This window comes from Temnothorax nylanderi, unplaced genomic scaffold (genome assembly GCF_030848795.1).
Source record: "Temnothorax nylanderi isolate EJ_2023f unplaced genomic scaffold, tnyl_v1.0 TNYL_tig0111_pilon, whole genome shotgun sequence".
NCBI lineage: Eukaryota > Metazoa > Arthropoda > Insecta > Hymenoptera > Formicidae > Temnothorax > Temnothorax nylanderi.
Window position 1 is genome coordinate 60,117 of NW_027249173.1, and position 18,998 is coordinate 79,114.

An 18,998-nucleotide genomic window follows, 5' to 3' on the forward strand; every position below is an offset into this window, starting at 1 on the left:
CGCGTCTCTCCTCCTTTTATCATGCAGTACATTTTTACTGACATCTTTTATGTGGCTTAATTGTGGCTTTTGCAATAATTTTTGGCAATTTTAAAGATCTGATATAAAGATTTTCTAAAGAAGCACATCATTCTGAAGAATATAATAATTAAAACTATATATGGAGAACTGACGTGCAGTACGTTTCAATTATTGCTGTTCATCTGTAGTATCTTTTATCTGTAATAACGATTAACTATACGGTACCTACGACATCACGATATTTTTAGCGTTCGCCTTTACGAAGTCTCCATTCATATTTCTAAAGTAGGGCATTCGCTGAAAAAGGTTCGCGACGTTCGGCCAATTGGCGAATGCAGGGCAACATTGTCCACGTCAGTTACATAATGGGCCGCCTCTGACGCGTCTGTAATAGCGGGTAGCCCGGGTATTTAGATGAGTTGACTCCAATTGGCGTACGTACCGTGAGAATCCAGTATCTGGTGCGCGGACAGGCTGAAGCAGGAGAAAAAATGGGTGAACTAATCATGCAAATTGCTCGTCGAGTTGCATAACTCCTTCCCATCTTCGTACACTTCACTATTACTATATCTTCGTTATTTATCAGTTGTATATTTATAATTCGTGAATTATAATCGTAATAAAAACACGCGATGTCATTCGAGCTGTCGCATTAATTGCGATCGTTGGCCACAAAGAAACCACGAGTCAATTTAACGAAAAATACAAAATACAATATAATATATTACATATATATAAATTTTCAGTCGGATTGTATTTTTCATTAATTTGTATAAGTTGATTCGTGATCTCTTCTTGGTCAACAATCGCGATTAATGACACCTCGGGCGACATCGCGTGTTTTTATTATTATTATTATTATTAACTGATTTTGTTTCGTGCAGACTACGCATTATTGGCGAATATGATCGCAGTTATTAATCGATACTTTACACCCATAATTATCTAGTTATACGTCACGTAAGCCGGATAATGTTCATCATTGCTTTTTATTCATTATCGTCGCAAGTTAACACGTGCGCGCGAAAACATGCGGTAATATGACAAATAATGGATTTTGTTCTCATTTTGACAAAATTGGAGAGGATTGGATTCGACTCGAACGTATAGAATTTCGATGGAAGGCGAGTGTATATCGAGTTTGGCAGAAAACAGATCCATGCAAATCTACCTCAAAAAACAAGGATTTCGAAAATGTTTGAAAGCTGACCCAAAATATCGTTTCGTATTGTTTGCAAATTAGTAACTTATACGCGTGCGTGTGTATCGGGAGAAATTCGAAGAGAAATTACGAGACGATTAATTTTAGTGAATTAGGGATTTATATATGGTGTTTCCGATGTCGGCCACATGCCAGATGCGGATCTGGAAGTTCCGTCGACAGATTTCTACGGGCGACGGAAGAAGCCGCCGTGGACGATTATGCAGCTGCGACGAGGAGGAGGCACGCGGCACGCTGCGAGCAATGTGCGAGGCTTCGCGCGGCCGTCAATTACGATTAATTAGAGCGGAGACTGACAGCGGACGCAGCGACGGGCTACTTAATACTTTAACTTGTCGCCAACCCTCCGCGCGACTTCACTTCCTCCATCCGTCACCGTTTGCGTCGTTTGCGACGTGACCGAACTTCGTTGCCCGTCGTGCACGCGCACGCCGCGCCGTCGCAACCGCGTCACGAAATTATCGCCACTCGTATGTTCGCGCTAAAATTTGCCAGTTAATCTTGAACATTTCCTCCACGGCGATGATTCCCGATCCCGAACTCGCAATCCAGAAAAATGGTTTTTGAATAACAATCTTATGTCCATTTGTACCAATGTGGATTAACTTTATCTCGATTTAACTTACTTTTACCTTTTTCTAGTTCTAGGAATTAGGAAAAGATAAAATGTAAGTTAAACCGAGATTAAAGTTAATCTGCATTGATGGAAATGGACATTAGCCATCAATTTTGGAAGAAGTTATGTTGATTAACATACTTTCTTGCGAATAATTTATACGTGTTTCTATTTTAGAGTCTCCTTCCAAACCGTGAATGTAATAAGGAGCATTATAATATTCATATCATGCGTTTAGGGAGATTAAAATTCCTGTATAAAAATATTTATGCATGTGTATATAAGAGACGCCGAAGGAGCCCTCGGGCGGCATAATCTTTTGAATCAATAATTATTTTTTAAAGGATATTCAAGAGATAGAATACTTTATCATTCAATTATCAATTGATTATCTTAAGTTGAGTCAGTATTAATCGCGTTTGCCCCCCCCCCCCCCCACAAAGTGTAGCGGCTAATGGAACCTCGCATTATCGGCCCCGCAAATGAAAAGGATTTAACGAAAGCCGATCGGCCCATCCTCTTCAAAATGAATGTAAAACGATAGCTCCCTACACCCTACGAAAACAATTTGCGAATTGAAACGCTCGAATCGCACGCCGAAACGACACGCGGTTCTTGACAATGCAACGCCCGGCGCGGCGCGCGTCTCGCGCGCGACGCGAAACGGAGCTTCTACGTAATGATATGGTTTTCGGTTTCTGTATTGAAACACGATTCTCACTGGGGTAGGTCACGCCGCGTGAGTGTCGTGTGCGTGTGCAACACGCGTGTAATTCCTTGTAGGAGTACAACGTTCCTTGACTTCTGAATGAACCGTATACGTCACAACTGTTGGCTTCGATCTCTGTGACGAAGCGACTTTCGAGATTGGAAAAAAAATTCTCCGTTCTTTTCAAGTCCTTCGATCTAAAGTCCTCGCGAAGAATTCGATTCAGCAGGATTTGATAATTACAGGAATAGATAATTCCTCACGTTTTAATGTTGGAAAACAAGCTTGTCCCTAAATACTTCATATCGTTTCGTTATTAAAAAAAATTAATTAACATTTAGAAAAAAAATTTCACGTTTTTAAGAGGAAAAGAAGAAAAAAATATCTTTTAATGTTTCTTCACATCAACATAATAAAGATGTAATGCGATATTAAAGACATTATTATAATAGTAATTAAATATTACTATAATAGTAATTATCACATAATTGTTACATTTATTACATTCGTGCATCGAATAAAATTTAAGACATTTTCAAAATAAAAATTGATTATCCATCGCTTTGTTCTTCTGAAGTAACGATTCAATCCTTCACGCGATACTATCAATCCTTATCGGTGCATTCGTTTCTGCGAGAGCATCACAGAGAGATATAATAGCGACTGGTTCGCTACAACGAAAGAGGTAGATCCGGCCGAGAGCAGGAGAGATGCAGATGGGCCGCCAGCCTCTTTTCCGCAGAGGCCCGCAATAAATTCAACGTGGGGGGAAGCAGGGCCGATTCGATAAGCATCGAAGCATCGAGCGTCGTGGAAGTGCTAAGTAACTACCGATCGTATCGGAGATACGGGAACCGCTCCGCTGCGGGCCCTTTCGCGCATTATACCGCGCCGTACCGTGGAGATGGATGTATTTATTGTGTCCCGGGGGTGCGGAACGATCGACAGGTCGAGTCCCGAAATCGAGAGGCGACAATGGAGGTGCGAACAGCGTAAACAGTCGTGCTTGACGTTTATGAATCGAATTCCGACATCCCGTATGCGGCATTGTATATAGATCGCAGATAAGGACGAAAGTCCCCCTTATCGCCATAAGGCCAATTCACTTAGCAACCCCTAGAAAAAATGAGAGCATCGATGAGCATCGAAATACTCCCCGATACACTTCTCATTACTTTATCGGCTAGCTTCAATGTCAGATATTGGATTTTTCGGAATAATATCTATTATACAGAGCATCGAAAGCTTTCCGTTTGTTTTTGAACATAGGAATGTATCTGGCGCTCGTTATTTCACTCATTATTGTTTTAACTCGACCAACGTTTTGAAGTGATTATTTATTATACGCAATGTGCGCATTGATGAATTACTCTTAGTTTTTAAAAATAATTCAAAATTCATAGTACAATAGAGATGACGGTGCTGCGTGATGACATATAACATCGGTAGGAAAAAAAGGGGGGACGGAAAGAGGAATCTTGTTTAAATATTCTGTTTAATATTATTGCATGTAAATTAATTTCGCACGAATTGAATTAACAGTGGTAGAAAGATTTAGACAGTTTTCTAAGATTATATTGTATTAACTACCCAAATAATTCAATTTGAACAGCCCCATTGATCTTATTGACAATCAAAGAGTTTCGGGATCTCTGTCTTCCCCATGTTTGTGCGGGGTGTCGATTTTCGCGCACTCTGTAAGATCTTATTAGCCCATCCGACGTTGCAACTGGTTTCGGCGTTTATCCTACAGCAGGATCGCAATTTGTCGTAATGACGTTACGTTTGCGTCACCGCGTTGCCTAATCCCTAAGTCCTACCCCATAGATTTAGCTGTCAATCCCTGAGAGCTGTCTGCGGGTGAACTCGATTGGACGAATCGTCTGGCCAATCCCTGGGCACAGAAATCCGAGGTGTCATTGTACGGAGGGAGAGCCCCCCCGAGATGTTCGACATATGTTTGGTGGGCTGGCATTCATCCCGCTGCAAGAGAATAAGAGGGTGGAACTGGTTCTCGAATCGGCTGTCGATCGGGGATTGCGAAACCGGTACAACTTCCTTTTAAATAATTTCGAATAATATAAAAAAGACGGACTTTTTATATAGACTATATTTATTATCGCATTTTCTTAGATAGGAAAAAAAAGATTTCTATATTGATAGCATCGAAATCTGAGTTTAAAGAAACTATATCGTATTTGAAATTCTGGTTTACGTGGCGTTTGACACTTGAAGTTCCCTCTAGATCGATAGTAGAGTTATATTATTTATCGTCGACCTTCGCGATTGGGAGAAGGTCCAATTATTCGCGAGATTCGGTTACGGGGAGCAGTGCCAGGGCGCCAAGTCAGGACCCGATGCGAGGGCGGGAAAGGGTGTAAGGTGACACCCCTCCGGGACAGGTCTGGCTTCCCGTCATGAGCACGTCCGAGATAATCATATTCATAATTCGCGAGTTCGCAGAACCTGCGCCCGAATTGCACGAGAAAGAGAGAAAAAAGACCGCCGCAAGATGGCGGATTACCTCTTTTGTGATACAAAAACCTGAGATATTCGGACGATTGTTAGCGCTTCAACGGAGGAACAGAGTTCCGGTTAAGCGCGCAATAAATTATTCAGAACATATCGATATTAAGATAATTCATCTTCAGAGACTGGAGAATAGAACGTTTGCTTCATTTTGCTATTATCTTGGTATTTCGATTTCTACCTATAAATTACATGAAATAAATTTGAAAAGTTTTGAAAGAAATACTTCATATCTGTAATAATTCGTATTATATAGTCAATATCTTTAACTTTTCATAATGTGCTGATATATTTTACTACAATTACTTTTTTATTCTTTTATCGTAAGTCTATATAAGAAAATTATCGATTAATATCATAAAATTACAGTTGGTACTGTATTACTAATAGTAATTTTATCGCGAAATGAATCATAGTCAAAGAGTAAGAATAACTAAATAAAATTTCTGAATGAACCGGAATACACTTCAAAACTATTTTCTTCATCGCACAGAGTTAATATATATATAGATATATCGCGGACATAAAATATTAAATAATCAGATAATGATAATTTTCTCTGACAACTTTAATTCTCTTCCTACATCTTAATACAACTCGCAAATTTACGACTAAATCTTGTCGACACAATTGCAATTAGCGCACTCGAGATCTACATTTTAAATAAGAGAGCATCCGGCGCGAGGAAAAGTGCGAGAGAACAAGGAAAAGAGGAAGAAAGTGGAGAAAGTAGGGTCAATCTTTACGGAGAGGAAAAAAAAGCAAAGCGCGTACACGCACATGTATGCTTAAAGGGCCCGACACCGCGTGTGAGTCCTTACGCGGACGTGTGGATGTTCCAGACGGGGTCCGGGTCCCGGCGTAATCTGACACCAATGGCCCTCCCCCCCCCGTCTACCTAGTCAGGCCCCCTCGGCCCGTTCGTTCATTTGTTCGTTCGCATCCTCACGTCCCGAACTAAATCATAACCGTATTATGCGGCCCGACAATAGGGCCTGCTCTCGCTGTATAGCGAGAGAAGCTGCCTCTAATCCGCCACCGCTTAGACATCTTGCTCATTATCTTCCTATCTTCGTCTCCCTCTCTCTTTGTCTTCGTATCGCTCGGTTTCTCTCGTCGCGCCTCTGTGTTCTCAGAGAAAAACATTGTTTTATCAAGAATGCAGAAATATCTGCTATTTTGTAAGAATTATAGAAAAAATAAACTGTTTACGAATAAATTTCTTCACTTTTGTAAAGTGTATAATGAAAATTGTATACTTTAATCAACGAATGGCCATTATTGGCGAAATAAAAAGGTACGGCTATTTAAAGAATTATAGACATGTTTTTCTCCATCTTCGTATCGCTCGTTTTCTCTCGTTGCACTTTAAACCTCTGTTTTCGGAGAAAAACAGTATTTCTCTCCCCGAAATTCCTTTATCAACCGGATCCTAATCTCGTTGGGAATTATATTTGCGATATACACGTGCATCCACACATCTACGCCACCCGTGAAACGTCGCGACGCGAAGCACCTATCCACCTACGATTTTCCAGAAAGATCAGCCATGGACCGTCGTCCCCGGTGCGGGAGGAGGAGGAGAGGGGGGGCAGCCGCGATTTATCTCGCCCTCTTCTTTATCTCTCCCCCGCCTTCCCGCGGCACCAGCTCGCTTCGCCTCGCGGCAAAACGTCGGGGACGGAATTTAAATTTCACAAATTAGTCCGTCCATTACACCCTCGGCGTAATCGGGGCCGGCTGATCTCTCTCTCTCTCTCCTACTCTCTCTCCCGGGGACCTTTAACGTTCTCCCTTCCTCGCCGCGGACGCCACGCGGCGGACGGTTCCTGGAAAGCGTGGGTGCCCTCTCTGCTCCGCCAGCCAACCAGCCAGCCGGACAGGATCACGATCTGGACGCCCACAAATCATAACGCGGGTGCACCGCAGATCTCGCCGCGAGATCCTCGCCCCCGGGCCTCTTCCACGAGACAATCCCTCTTGTTTCAGCCGCGCTATACGCGGATCCTTCCTGGATCTCTCTCGCCCCGGTGATGGAAACGCGGCCGCGCGCCGTCGTGAGGATGCACACCACGTCGCGACGTCTCGCCACATAATACATATATATACCGAGAAACTTGATTTTGAAAAATCTCTGAAAGCCGACGCATCCGAAAATCGTGGATCTAAACATCTACTCATAGAAACTACAAGGATATAAATCTTAACGGCAAGGATATAAATACAGTTCCCTTCATCTCCAAGTTGCCCGTTACAAGACGATATAAAAAGACTATAAAAAATAACGAATTCTCCGTATAGATCGTACCGATAACGATAATTATGATAAAGGTATGGACAATAAAATAAAAGTTAAGACGGCGCACATATCGAGATAATGCAAATGCTTTCTGTTATCAACCAAAGATTGCAATCTATCGGAACGACATTAAGACGAAGATCTCTCACTTCCCTGTTCAGGTGGGGCTCTTCGTTTTCCGAGGCATCGGCCCGGCCGATCTCTCGGTGGAGTCGTGCTCGCGAAACACAACGGGGCTCGATCGGGCAACAGCTCGGAAGAGAGCTCGAAGAGGGATCGACGCGGCGCGGCGCGGCGGCCCTTCGTGCCCGTTTCTAATGGCCCGGGATTTCCTTGCACACAAAAGCCCGCGAGGAGAGTGAGTGATCGTCGCGAGTCCCGCGAATAAATTACGTGGCAGCCTATGCGGCTGCATAAATTAATTTCAGCCGGTCTGCCTATAAATATCCCCCCCCCCGCCTCCTCGAAATCGCTTCTCCGCGCTCGTCTAAGCTCGTCTATAAGCCTTACCAACGTCGTAATTTACATCGATCGCCCGTAAGTGGGGCGTTAATGGATTTATATACGCGTCTTATATCGATCTATCCGTGAATTCGCCGCGATCTCGATCGCGCTCGATCAAGATGCACCGCGTGAAAGAACGTCGTTGAGAAATCTTTATCTTTTACATAAGAGACTTGCATAGAAGAGGATTCATCTCCCTCAAGCAAGATTCGTGTTGTAAATATATCTTTGGTATATATATATATTGTTAGTATTTGTTAGTAGATCGTTTTAATTTTAATGTATAATAGAAATTGATTTTGAGTTCCTTCCAAGCGTTCATCTCCCACATAAACAATTTCATTGTTTTATTAAAACATGTGTTATATAATCAATATTATTTTACAATAGTACTTTATTGTACAATTAAGTATTAGTCTATCATATATTTTATTCTCTATGAGAGAATAAAAATATTCCTATCGTGTAACGACGGAATTAAAAAAAAAAAAAAAGATAGGTTGTTGCAGAAATATCTTTTTTTCGCGATTCAAACGTCGATTCTCGGGAGCGTTATTGCGTACCCCGAGACTCCGTGGGGTGGTGCATCGCGCGCCCATTGTTGTAGACCGGGCAGATGCGAGGGAAGGCCGGTGGTGCGTTGCAGTTCGCCTCGTGCCTGAATGCACCGTCATTACCGGCGTGTAATGATCGCATTGTAACGGTATCAAACTTATTATTCGCCACGTAACGGGGATGCGCCCCGGAAGGTGAAGAGAGGCTTGTGGATCGTAAGTTTCTCGCCCGAGCACTCGACAGTTATATAACGCGCAGCTTAAAAGCAGACGAGCCAAGTAGTTTGGAATACTTTTCACGGTTTCGAATTATCCCTCGAAAGAGGTTTGGTTTTTTTTTCTCATCGAGAAAAAGGATAAATCAAGCGCCGATGTCCGACACGACAATCTCTATCTTTTTACAACGGCATTTCGCGAGAAAAAAGGCGGCGAGAAGAGCGTCGTCCTTTGATCCGATTTATCCGGATGAACCCGGAAAGATCGGCGCTGGATACGAACTGGTAATTATTTCAAAACGACCGTCCTTCGGCACGCTATTAGGCCTATCATTAACGATCACGATGACGGATAAGATCTTCGACCTCCCCTTTGTTGCCGATATTTACCAGCGCAGTTCGAATAATATCCTCTACGATCCTGAAAAAGAGCATCTGGCTTCTCCACGTGACCGGAGGCTCCTTTGTACTCAATTCTATTCTTATCAACGTGATGATCGCAAACTAAATTCGATCGAACGTAACAGAGCGTGGCTGCGTTGGCGCTCCGTTTAAACTTTTTTACGAATTTAATTGTAGATTTAATTAATATTCTTAACTTTCGAATCGTAATAACGTTTTTTTATTGACGAAAGCAATAATCATCAGGATGCAAATATATTTACGAAATATATAATTCTTTAAAAAATTATTTTTTTAAAAAGATAAACACACAATACATACCGAAGAAAATAGTAATGTAAAAGAAAGCAAAGAAAAAATGTACCGTTTTATCAAAGTTCCAGAAATAAAGCGAGAGAAAAATTATAAGTAGATATATATAAATTATGTTAATTTCTTAACAACCTAAGTTATCGCCTAGGATGCTCGTAAATAAGACATCCATCAGAATGAGATTTTTCACGGTTTCCTTGCGTTGATTCCCGATTCTCTTTCCCTCGTGGTTTTTCTGAATCCGTCAGCGAGGCGGAATAAGAGCAGTCGACGCATGCTCATCGGCCTGTTATAATTTCGGTTCTATTAGTCGCGCGCGACGGGGCCCTGAGGGATTTTCGGAGATCGTAAAGTTAAGCACGGACCCCACAGAGCTGCGTGCGTGCGTGCATGAGCGCGCGCGCGCGCGCGTGTGTGTACGTGCGGCATACGCCCGGTTGCGCGGCGTGGTGGAACGGGGGCGAGTGGGCCCTGAAGAGGGTCCGTCGAGAGAGTATACTGTCAAGTAGCATCTTGACACGGGGCTCACAATGGCTACTTGTTAGCGCGCCAACAGCGAGGGGAAAAACGATCCAGACACTTGCCTTTTTCACATCGCGCTCTTCTGCGTATCGTTACGGCCGCCTAACTGCCTCGTCGATTTTGAAAAATAATCTCGAAAAAGATGTTCCGCTTAGCGTCAGCGCCGCACGCGCGATATTTTTGCACAGCTCTTCTTGTTGGGGACCGAAATCGGTGCGATCTTGATCCGAGTCCGGACCGCGAGAGGCGAACGCGAAGAAATATAGATTTAGCGAAATCATACAAGTTTAAATACAAACGTTTTATTCTCCGGAATTTTTACACATTTATTTTACAGTACGCGATTTCGTACTCAATAAAAAAAAACATCTATTGCCATTTCTGAAAAAGATAATGCAATTTATCTAGTCTTTTATTTATTAAGATAAAACTTATCGTTATGCAGTCAGTTATTTCTTCAAAAATATCGATGCGCGCTACTTACCAGCTTCGGTACTCAGCAGCATCTAAGGATGAAGACAAAAGACGCAGGATGCTGTAAAGTAAAAGGATGTGTGCGCGTGAAACGCAGATAACACTGGCATCTTGTTACTTTAAATAACATCAACTTTACTCGATTACAATTCGATCGTACATTATGATCTCTTACTTATATCTACTTGCGCATCATCGTCTCCCTTTCTATCCTCTTTCACGTGCACACATACACACACATACACACACATACGTACATATATACGCATACGCCCACACATACAGCTCGCTCGTTGATACACACATTCATGAATAATCGCACTCACGATCACTCTCGGCAATTCGTCTCAGTTAGTTGTGCAACGTTAGATTTGTCCGCTAAAATACACGAATGAGAACTGGAGAGGACCAGACGATGGTCATTAATTTTATCGTCCTTGCGGCGCGCGCTCGGCTCTCCTTTCATTCATTCGCTCCTTCGATTGCCCTTCTGCCCTCCTTTCTCGTATGCGCGAGTTGCGTGCGAGTGCGTAATTTGTGCAAGAGTCGATTACGATTAACATCCTATTCGCAAAAATTAATTCTTTAGCTTTGGTCGAATCGCAGCGTTCGTTTCGTAGAAAATTTATCGAGTTGTTGATCATGATTAAAGTTACACAAGTTTGAAAAGGATATCTCGGGAACGTACAATGACGGAATATATAAAAGAAGCAACTTCCGAAAAAAAAAAAAAAAAAAAAAAAAAAACAGAAAATGAAAGAAGATCGTGCGATTATTCGGAAGCTGCGTTTGTGCAACACAACTTGCGTCATGTAGACGCTCTTAAACAGCGCTTCAAATGCGAGACAGTAAAATGATAGTTATTCCTGTTAGTAATTAATAATTCCAGTTGTAGCGTTCATTAGCCGAAGCATTTTAAAATAGTTTACATAATTTTACAAATAAAAGAGTTTGATAAAAAAATTATGTTTATTACCTGCAAAAATTAATGTAAAACGCGGTTATAATTGTTGTATAGTATTCTGTGAACAAGACTGTAAAAGTATTTATGGTTCGTTAATTTATCAACAGAGTTTCGATCGATGCTTAATATTTATAACAATTTAATAAAACGTACGATCTAACACGAAATTGGCTTTAACCTTGAGCTTCCAAAGGCTGATTGGCGATACTGTTTTCATAAAAAAAAATAGAAAATTTTTTTATTACAAAAGTTTCGAAATAATTATAAAAAAAATGTAGAATGTAAAATTATCGCACTTAACTTTGTTGGATAGTAGAAAAAAGATATTGCGTCACGAAAATAGTATTATCGTTATATATATTCATCCGTTGTACCTTCGTTAATTGAGAAATACGTTATGTTCTATTGTTCAGTCGATTTCTTCTTTTATCAGCCGTTAATACTATTGTAACACGTAATGTGGCACTTATGAATTGTCGAATAAATATTTCAAGTAGTTTCGATTTATTTCTGTATGGATTAACAAATACACAGAATACGACGAATGCGTGAAAGATACAAAATGAAAATAACGCCGATCGGCTTTGCCGTATAGATCGAAGATATTATTATTTTCCACGTCGCTTCTCTCTTTCTCTCCACCTCGATCCTATTCTCTACCCTGTTTCGTCCCGAGGACTCTTTCATAAGGGAAATCCTTTTCCGACATCCTAGATAAGAATCTACAAGGCAATGTCTTAGCTAACGGAATATTTAGGACATCTGCGCGCGAGATGGCTCACGAATGGAAAGTCGACATTGGAGATGAATGTAAGTGCCCCTGAATCACTTGAAAAGCGACTTTATAAGCCTCGGTAAATAATCTTCCTTTCGCGCGTTCTTCGCGATAAAATTGAAAAAAAAAAAAAAAACAAAGTATTAAACACATCACAGAATTTTCAATTCTACTTTTTCGTCACAAAAGGATAAAAACTATCGTTAAAAAAATAAGAAAAATTATCGCGAGTAAACGAGATAATTTTGAGCTGTTCTTTGGTAAGAAAACGGTTTAAATATATATACTTATCTTGAATAACGAATCAAGAATTCATCTCGATATCTCGACTTTTCCGTCTTCCGTCACACTCTTGCGTATAACTCCTTTCTTCCTCTTCCTTCGCATTCCCTTTTTTCGCGCATATAACATAGGAGAAACTGGGGCAAACTTGACACTAGGCTTCTTTACAGTTATTTAGATGCATATAGCATCAAAAATTAAATCGAATCGATTTAATTAGGTGTAGGGGGGGATTTTACTACTCCAACCGGAGCTTTGTTTCAAGTCTGACAAATCTAGTCGGCACGGATAAAATTTGCTTGAAAATTTTAATTAATTGTTGAAAATTGCCTTTGAAAAAATCGTGTCGAGTTTGCCCCGGTCTCCCCTACTTTGTTTTCCCGTTCTCTTTCTCACTGTCTTTAGATATACTTATGTACAGACTGCGAACTGCGAATAAATGATAATTTACTCACTATCTTATCCTGCGATAACATTCACTGTCTACTGGGGGTACCCCTATAAAGCCTCGCTTCCATCCAGCTGATTTTAATCAATTAAATCATCACACGGTATCACATTTCTTAAATAATAATTGATGTGACATTTTTGTGATAACGGTTTTTCTTTAATGATAACTGCTTTTTGACACGCATAAACCATTTGTGGAATGTGAATTAATAATAAAGTATCTCATAAAATTTGGCCCGTTTCGGATCTATTATGTCCTGTCTCTTCCAGGAGTTTTATTACATCCTTTAAGGATATAATAAAGCTAAGAAAAACTAAAACGTATCAAAGCTTAAAATTTCAAATCATTGGCTGATCATGGAACCCAAATCGGCGATACGGGAACACCCGGTAGGCAGCGAACAAGAACGAGATTAACTTAATAATATGCCGAATGCCGTGTGTATTATACATATGTACATACAGGACAAACACAAAAGCGTATGGTGTGAAAGGAGCGTATAGTTAATTACAGTAAATTAATTAGCTGATCGAATCTATACGAAGTGAGGGAGGGGGGGGGGGTAAGGGGGTAAGTTGCATTCGCTCGTATTTCGCGTGCACCTCGCGTAAAACAAAGAAACAAAAAAAAAAGAAACGTTGCTTCATCGTGCAATTTATTCGGGCAAAAACCAGAAAAGTATGGCGCCAAGTACGATGATGGGACAGAAAAGCTGACGGGATTTTTCGTCCGTTGTTTACTTATGGAAATAGTGGTAAACACAAGCCGGTCTAGCCGGCTTGCCGCGAGAGTATACTGGGAAAGTAAAATGCTAATATGTCTTTTGCTATTTCGTTCGGAAACGTCATCGTCGCTTCGGCATCCTTTGATTTTTCACGGATATTCCTGGAGTAAGACTATTTTTCTGAGAAAATATTTGAAGAATTTTCACGGGTTAGATAAACAAGCAATCTTGGCTAGAAATTAATTGAATAACTTTACTTGTAAACGTATTTATCTCTTTTTCAAGTTTAGATTAGCATTATTCAATTGGAAAAATAACAAATTAATATTGAAGAACATAAAGTTATTTATGTAATCCGTATACTTCAAGTTGCTTTCTTGCATACTAATTAATTGTATATATATTCTTATCCTGGCAAAGTTTCATCAAAGAATAAAAAAACTGTTCTGAGTGCCGGAGCGGACAGGACGATTTGACAGACTATTTGACAGGCTATTTGACGCTCTTCATACGCTCTAAACATACACTGAGAAAAGCTCAAGGAGGATGCAACGATATATCCGCAGAAGGCTTTTCTCTCCTTACTTATCTGGACATTTTTGGATCGTCAAGAAAATATCGTCGCGATGAAAAAAATATTTCCGACGCGAATAAAATTCACGTTATTCATTAACTAAAAGTTACCGATAAATTTATATATCGCTCTGAGTGTTAACGATAACTTTTATTAATCAACGACGTCCCGTTAAATAAATTTCAGCGGTAATAATTCATTGGCGATCCAAATTTCGGCAAGCCACTCGAGTACCTTGATCGATCGGGAGTCTCGCGCCCCGCCGATGTGCATTAAGTCTTCTCTTGGCTCCTCTTGCTCTGAGTGCTTGGGGCCCAAGGTCACAACGAATGATACTCGCCCAGCACGAGGCCGCTGTGGTAACTCGCGTGCGACGTGGACATCCCCATGGAGCCCATGCCTTGATAAGCGCCCATGCCCATGCCGTTCATCGACATGGTGTTCATGGTGTTGACGCTCTGCATGGTGTTGGACAGCATCGTCGACGGGCCCATCGGGCTCAGCCCGCCCATGGAAGGGGCGATCGCCCCCATCTGCATCGACGTCGCCGTGTGCGGCAAGGACTTCTGCAGATCCGCGGAGGTCGGCGTGCCGATTAAATAGTCCTGCCACAGACAACGACAATTCTCATATTTTTCCGATCCATTTCCACATTATAGCTAACGCTCTGATGTAAAGCATATATTTATATATGTTATATATGTTATATACACAGATACTCTCATTTTCATGAGTTTTGAAGAAGCGTCTGGAATTATTTAAATCTTTAACTTTTTATATATTATTAGAATAATAATTTTCCATTTCTGTTGTTGCATGTGAAACAATGTCACATAATATTTTCCCCGTTCTCAAGAAAGACGCAAATTTGTTAAGCCTTGTGTTCACGATACTAGAAATCGCTCCGAGATCTGACAGAAAAAAATTGATTAATCACATTTAAACAATTCGGCAATTGACCAATGCGATTGGTTAATTCTTTCTCTGTCCAAGATCTCGGAGCGATTTCTAGCATCGTGGACACAAGGCTTTACTCATTGCCAAAAGAGAAAGATTGAACGATGTTTGTGTCGACTTGTGTCACTTGCTGGAAAGCTCCCATGCATTATATATATATATATATATTATGTACCATAATATAACACTTATAGGGTTCCTCGTAATCAGAATCTGGCTATACGGTAGCAACTTTTGATTGGTTTGCCATTTCTTAGCAAAAGCAAGAGAAACAGATAGAAAAGAGACAAAGAAAGAGATAGATAAAAAGAGAAAACGATAGTCAATGTATATCCTTCTCTCTCGTAGAATTTTGTCAGAACTGCAAGTTGGCCAGACTCTGATTAAAGGGACTCTAATATAACACTATATAATTTTTTGATATATAAGGTAAATGTACCAATGCCGAGACACTTAAAACCTATGTCTGGACACCTTTATCATTTTAATTTTTAAATAAATATAACGCGAATTTTAAAATCAAAGATAAAAATATAATACAAGAAAAATATTCTTATCTTTGATTCTTGGATTTTAATTCGCGTTATAACTTATTTAAGGACTAAAATGATAAAAATGTACAGACATATAGGTACGTGTCCAGGCACATTGGTACATTTATTACCTTAGTATATACTATAATTTTCAACTTATATATTATATAATAATTTCAATCAAGTGCCAGGCAATCTCCTCGCAGAAATTAAAAAAACCCGTTTGTAGATTCTTCCAGATAGGAGATAGATACTTCCAGAGGGATTCACTTTTTTTCAGAACAATTTGTGAAAGTGGTCGAACAAATTATGTTTTCGAAAATTAATATAAAAATCCTGAAAGTCAAAATATCGTCATGTAATGATTTTATGCCGAGTCACTGTACAGTCATTTTGGAGTCACAATAGTTCAGTGATCAAACTCTGACTTTTTTCTGTCATTTTGACGTCACAATAACATCATCTTGACTTTTTGTTCTCTTTGGGAAAAGATATTAAAGAAATAAAAAGAGTACATTTTTCCATCCCTCGTGGTTTCGCTTTACAAAAGGTTGAAGTAATGCATGCGAAATATAAAAATAAACATTCAAGATTATTTCGTAGTCCTACCTGCGGATAGTATTGCATGTAATCCAGCTGACTCTTCTGTTGAGCGCAGCTAGGCGGTGGCGGTGGCAAGGTGGCGGTGGGATGGACCAAACCATGGGCGCCATGGGTGCCGACCTGGAGATGATGCTGCAACTGATGATGGAGGTTCCTCTTGTCGTCGCCGCTCTCGCTGCTCGTGTCGTGGTGCTGCATGTGCGGGTGGCTCAAGGACGTGCCGTGGCCTTGGTGATACGAGTGCGGGCTGGAAACCGAGACGGAAGCTGGCGGCGGAAGCTGGTACATGCCGGAGGTTTGCTGATGGTCCACCATTTGTTGCTGCTGCTGCTGTTGCTGCTGAACCGCGCAGGAGGACGGCTGTTGCTGCTGTTGCTGCTGGCCGGACTGCCGCTTCGTCTCGTCGCCACTCTCGCTGCTGGAGTCCCCGAGACCCCCGCCGTGGGTCTTATCCTCCCTCTGGCCACTGAAACCGCAAAGTGGCGTTTGCCTTTCAAAAAGAGACAGCCGGGTCTTTCTTCGCGAAGATATACGTTTCGCGTAACGCATAAAAAAATTGCAAGTGAAAGACGGCGAATTGGACGCAACTCGGTTTAAACAAATTGTTATGTTAATTATATCGTTATTATACCCCATGTTTAAGAGTTGTTACACTAATTACACCATTATCAAATGTAATCTTTAATAATATGCATCTCTCTCTCTCATCATTCATTTCCTTTTTCTTTTATTCACATCCGTCTACATTTAAAAAATTATTAATCTTTTATTATAGGAATTAAAATGCCAATAATTAAGAGTGATATTATTAACTCTGTCCAGAAATTTGTAATTACTTTAAAAGAAATAAGTTTATGTATATCAATACTAATTGTAAGTCGCGTCATTAAAAATGATGTAGATTGCATAGTATTAATACACGTTTGTCACCGATCCCCATTAGAAACACGTTCTTCATCATTCTATTATAAAGACATCCCAGGGGTCCGATTTAATTGCATTCGCAGGCACGAGCGCCGCGCTTAATGCAATTCCTCGCGGATAAACCGGCGATGCCGATTCGGCGAGGCTGGGGAATCGAAATAATATCGCTTAAGATAACACCGATGCCGGTGCGTAAAGTACCGAGAAGAGGGTATATCCTGCCTCTTTCGAGTCTTTCGTACTTGTGAATTAAGGGCGGGCACTAAGCGCGTAGGGAGGCAGGATACGGTCTTAAAGAGGTACACAGCGGAAAGGGAGGAGAGATCGAAGGGGAAAAAAGGGTATGAGAGAAGAGAAGGCGAGAGAGACGCTCTCGGCGTCTCGTAAACTCAATTTAGCGGTTTGGACCTCCTCGAAGCACGTGGGACCTACGGGCCCGAGCGAACCCCCTTTCGCCTACCTTTCCTTCTTCCCCCCTCTCTTTTCTCTCTCTCTATCTCCACCAGGTACCAGCAATCGTTAAGCGCTTGTTTTACAAGTCGTTTAGACGTGAGACCGGTGATACCGCGCCGTTCAAGGCAAGTGCTGCGACACTTGTCTACGGGGTGTTTCCGAGAACCGGTCTTTGGTACGAGAGAGAAACTACCGAAGTGATAAGGGAGCACGGAAGGATACCTGAGCTCTCGACATCGTAGCCTCGAAGAGCGACGCTGATAAAAGATCCGTTTAGTTTGCGGTATATCGCCGTAAAATTTCTAGTGTACTTTAATTGAGTAAAATTATGATAAAGTAAAAAAATTCAGATATTATATAATACCTTTCAATATACGTATTTTGTTCTTAAATACAATATTTATTCTAATTTAATGCTAGAAACGCGATTGTCAAGATATAAAAGCGGAAGGGTTTAATCTGAGAAGTCCAAATATTTCGGTATGTGGATACAAAAGAATCATCTCTGTCTGCACTGAAGATGAGATAATTTGGTGTAAAGTTCATACAGCGTGGAAAACACACAGGAAGATTATATTAGAATCAATCTCTACATAAAGACATAATTCCTAACTAAAATGAAGTTTTTTTTAGTCATATATACGATATAAGGGCAAGATTTTACATAAATTGAGGCAATATATAACATATAGAATTGCGTTCATTATATCTATTTTTTTCATATTATCAATTAGTATAATCGTAACTACATCAATTTCTTAGTCTCTCTACGAGAGATATGATTTATAGTTAGACGGGTACGTCATTTCTGTATCGTCGCGGAAAAGAGAGGGTTAAGGGGTCTCGTAAAGACGAGATCTGGACGTATCGAGACAATGTGAGGGCCGAGTCTATCGTAAAGATCTTTTTCGTACCACCCGTTACATGGTGGAACCTATAACCGGACGGAGGTGTCCCCAGGTATGCCTTATCCGTCCGTAGATCGCGCAGTAAATTTATCCTCGTTGCACCGCGCGGCCACGAAAGAACGGAATCTTTCGGGTATTATTATTTTCATTAGGATTTGTGACTCATCGCGGGTAGGAGACATTTATTTCGAAGCCCCGTCGCCATGACACTTACTCCGCGTCTCCGGGATCGACGCTTCTCTCTTCTTTTCTTTTCTTTCTTCGACGACCACGTGGAATCGAGGAGAGGAAGAGGAAGAGAAAGAGAGAGAGAGAGAGAGAGAGAGATATTTCTTAAATGTTGGAAGCTTCAACGATTTAACCCCCCGATGGGAATAATTAATAATTATCTTCGTACAATTTGTCATCTTACTATCTTCGCGATAATCTCTTAAGTCACTTCTCACTTCTGTTATTTTTTTCAGTTTTTTA

At 40.9% G+C, this 18,998-nt stretch overlaps 1 protein-coding gene across 2 annotated transcripts in view; it reads right to left on the reverse strand.

Moving 5' to 3' along the window:
• Positions 1–10,185: 10,185 nt before the first annotated feature.
• Positions 10,186–18,998, reverse strand: part of So (sine oculis) — a 36,983-nt gene continuing 28,170 nt past the window's right edge. For both annotated transcript variants that reach the window (XM_071712529.1, XM_071712528.1), the window contains exons 4-5: positions 16,249–16,708; positions 10,186–14,754 (exon numbers count right to left, since the gene is read on the reverse strand). In XM_071712529.1, the coding sequence (XP_071568630.1) occupies positions 14,470–14,754; positions 16,249–16,708 (745 nt within the window). In that variant the 3' untranslated portion in view covers positions 10,186–14,469. The remainder of the gene's footprint in view (positions 14,755–16,248; positions 16,709–18,998) is intronic.